This window comes from Carlito syrichta, unplaced genomic scaffold, assembly GCF_000164805.1.
Source record: "Carlito syrichta isolate Samal-C Ts95f unplaced genomic scaffold, Tarsius_syrichta-2.0.1 Scaffold316420, whole genome shotgun sequence".
In the NCBI taxonomy this organism is placed as follows: Eukaryota; Metazoa; Chordata; class Mammalia; order Primates; family Tarsiidae; genus Carlito; species Carlito syrichta.
The window spans coordinates 721,195-725,077 of NW_007260516.1; the positions used below are offsets into that span (position 1 = coordinate 721,195).

General features: G+C 43.3%; 1 protein-coding gene across 2 annotated transcripts in view; it reads right to left on the minus strand.

Moving 5' to 3' along the window:
- Positions 1-982: 982 nt before the first annotated feature.
- The window catches only part of NMRK1 (nicotinamide riboside kinase 1), a 23,360-nt gene continuing 20,459 nt past the window's right edge, over positions 983-3,883 (minus strand). For both annotated transcript variants that reach the window (XM_021707171.1, XM_021707172.1), the window contains one exon: positions 983-1,387. In XM_021707171.1, the coding sequence (XP_021562846.1) occupies positions 1,368-1,387 (20 nt within the window). In that variant the 3' untranslated portion in view covers positions 983-1,367. The remainder of the gene's footprint in view (positions 1,388-3,883) is intronic.

The following is a 3,883-nucleotide window of genomic DNA, read 5'->3' on the forward strand; positions in this document are numbered from 1 at the left end:
TGCCTGTGGTTCCAGCTACTTGGAAGGCTGAGGTGGAAGGATCACCTGAGCCCAGCTGGTTGAGGCTGCAGTGGCCGTGAGCATGCCACAGCACAACAGCCTGGGTGAAAGAGTGAGAATCAAAGTCAAAAAAAAAAAAAAAAAAAAAAGTTGGGCACAGTGGCTCTAGTCTGTAATCCCAGCACTTTGGAGGCATAGGCAAAAGGATTACCTGAGCTCAGGGGTTTGAGACCAGTCTGAGCAACATGGCGAGACCTTGTCTCTACAATAAACAAAAAAATCAGCCGGACATGGGGGTGCACGCCTGTGGTTCCAGCTACTTGGAAGACCGAGGCGGAAGGATCACTTGAGCCCCAGCAGGTTGAGATTGTGGTGGCCATGAGTGTGCCACTATGCCCCAGCCTGGGTGACAGAGTGATACTCCAATTAAAAAAAAAAAAAAACTCAACAGAAGAGATACAATGATGCTAGATACATACAAAAAAAATACACATACACAAAACACTACAACAAAACACACAAAAAACCCCAGCTACTGCAGTAAGCTGTTGATTTATTCAGTGTGATTGCCTATAATTTGCAGGTGGTAAGTGTTGGTATGAGATGATACAGAGTAGCATTTTCCAAATCCTGAGTTTTAACCAATATTTTTTTTTACGTTAAAAATAGAAAAATATCATAATGCTTAATATATAATGTCTTATAATACTTGATGTGTGTGTTTTTACATACATATCACATAAACACAAAAACCCACACACTGGATTCTATATATATTGGATTATGTTGTAGTTCTTCTGTCTTTCTTTCTGTTTTCTTTTTTTGAGTTGGGGGTCTCACTCTCCTATCCCAGTTGAGTACGGTGGCATGATCACTGTATTTGAACTCCTGGGCTCAGGCGATCCTTCTACCTCAGCCTCCTGAGTAGCTGGGACTATAGGCTGGTCTCAAACTCCAGGGTTCAAGCAATCTTCCTACCTTGACCTCCCAAAGTGCTGGGATTACAAGTATGAGCCACTGTGCCCAGCCTGTGATTCCTATTTCTTACTCTGGATCCCAATCAGAAAAGTTTGACAATCACTGCTATAGAATAGATATAAAGTGAAGACTTTCTGACTCTTTGTTCAGGAGATCTGCTGCATCTATGCACTCACTAGAGTAGGAGCCACTTATTAATGTAGATTCCTGTCCACTGGCATGACTATTTGTTGTCCCACATGTTAAGAGAACCATGTATGATACAAAACATACATACAGAACAATAGGTGTCATTGTAGCAAGTACATATTGTATCTTAGTTAAGGTTCTTAAATATATTCCTTGGAGTTTCCTAATTCAATCCAGGCAGGATTTGCTGCATTCCATCTTTATGCTGTTACTTGCAAACCTTGGGAATAAATATAAAAAGAAATTAATGGAGAATTCAATTTATTTTTATTTTTTGAGTCGGAGTCTCACTCTGTCACCATGGAGTGCAGTGGCACACTCATGGTCACCACAGCCTCGGCCCACTGGGCTCAGGCAATTCCTCCACTTCAGCCTTCCAAATAGCTGGAACCACAGGAGTGTGCCATCATACCCAGATAATTTTTGTTTGTTTGATTTATTGTAGAGATGAGGTCTTGCCAAGTTGCCCAGGTTGGTCTTGAACCCATGGGGTCAGGCAATCCTCTCACTTCTGCCTCCCAAAGTGCTGGGATTACAGGCGTAAACCACCATGCCCAGCTAATTCTTATTTTATTATATCTTCACACCAACAATAGCAAATCTAAGGAGGTAAGATCACAGGAATTCTGAAGCCAAAATGCTGGTTTCCTGTAAAGAACTAATGAAGTCCAAGTCTCAATCCTTGAATCCTTGCAGTACATTTCAAGCATACCTTAAAATATCAGATAGATACTGAATATCATTTGCAACTGGTATTATAATTCTTGACCTCAGGGAATGAAATAGTTTGAGGACTAGAAAACCATAAAGGAGGCCAGGCGCGGTGGCTCATGCCAATAATCCCAGCACTTTGGGAGCCAAGATGAGAGGATTGCCTGAGCCAGGTTTGAGACCAGCCTGGGCAACTTAGTGAGACCATCTCTACAATAAATCAAAAAAAAATTAGCCAGGTGTGGTGGTGCGCACCCATAGTTCCAGCTACTTGGAAGGCTGAGGCAGAAGGATTGCCTGAGTCCTGCAGGTCGAGGCTGTGGTGGCCGGGAGTGTGTCACTGCCCTCCAGCCTGGACGATAGAGTGAGACTCCAACTGAAAAAAAAAGAAAAAAAAAACCACAAAGGGCATCTTTTTTTTTTTTTTGAGTTAGAGTCTCATTCTGTCACCCAGGTTGGAGTGCAGTGGCACACTCATGGCTACCACAGCCTTGACCTGCTGGGCTCAGGAGATTCTTTCACCTCAGCCTTCCAAGTAGCTGGAACTACAGGTATGTGCCATTATGCCCAGATAATTTTTTGATTTATTGTAGAGATCTCGCCAAGTTTCCCAGGTTGGTCTCGAACAGGTGGGCTAAGGCAATCCTCTTACCTTGGCCTCCCAAAGTGCTAGGATTATAGGCCTGAGCCACTGCGCCTGGCCTTTTATTATTATTTTTGTTTGTTTTTTGACCCAGGCTGGAGTGCAGTGGCATGATCACAGCTCACTGCAGCCTCAACCACCTAGGCTCAGGTGATGCTACCTCCTTAGCCTCCTGAGTACCTGGGACTACAGGCAAGCATTACCATGCCAGGCTAAATTAAAAAAATTTTTTTTTGCAGAGACAAAGTCTCACTATATTGCCCAGGCTGGTCTTGAACTTCTGGGCTCAAGCAATCCTCCTTCCTTGGCATCCCAAAGTGCTGGGACTACAAGTGTGAATCACCATGCTCAGCTGAAAAATAACATTTTTAAAGGGAGTGTGAATATTTCTGGTGGCTAGACTGTTTTGTTATAGTGAGAATAGGTAATGATTAAATTTTGCCTCAAACTTTGACTTTACATAAGGAGAAATTAAATGTATAATTCCATGTCCTTACTCTCCCAGGTTATTTGTTGTTTCATTAATAACTAAATTCAATCTTTCTTGTTTCCCTTTTATTATTATTCCTTTATCATAATTATGATTTTATATACTTAGACTGAAAAATTAACTGGACAGGTTTATGAGATATTATAACACTTCAACATACAAAACACTTGAAAGGTCTCCCTGGCTAACTCAGGGTCATACTCAGGGGTAAGTCAGGCCATGCTGAGAATCCCTTGGGGCTAGCTTTGCCAGGCTCCTGAGGACAGAAGAAGGTGATGGGTTACTATAAATAACACTAACTTACTTATGCAACTGAGAAAAACGAACATAAATCTTGGAGGTAGGAAAAGCTAATCTACTTCTGATTTTATGTCTCTTCTAGTGCTTCTGCTATGTTTTTCTTTCTTTCCTTTTTTTTTGAGTTGGAGTCTCACTCCGTCGCCCAGACTGGAGTGCAGTGGCCGCTCCCAGCCACCGCAGCCTCGACCTGCTGGGCTCCAGCGATCCTTCCACCTCAGCCTTCCGAGTAGCTGGAACTACCACACCCAGCTAATTTTTTTTGATTTATTGTAGAGATGAAGTCTCGCCAAGTTGCCCAGGTGGGTCTCGAACCCGCGGGCTCAGGCAATCCACTCACCTCAGCCTCCCAAAGCGCGGGATTACAAACTGAGCCACCAAACCCGGCTTGTTTTTCTTTCTTTATCCAATATCAAGAACATAAACAAGATAGACTTCAATGACATAGCTGAACACTTCCTTACCTGTCTCTAAGATACAGGTGAGGCCAGGCTCGGTGGCTCAGCCTGTAATTCCATGTTTGGGAGGCTGAGGTGAGTGGATTGCCTGAGCCCGCGGGTTCGAGACCCGCCTGG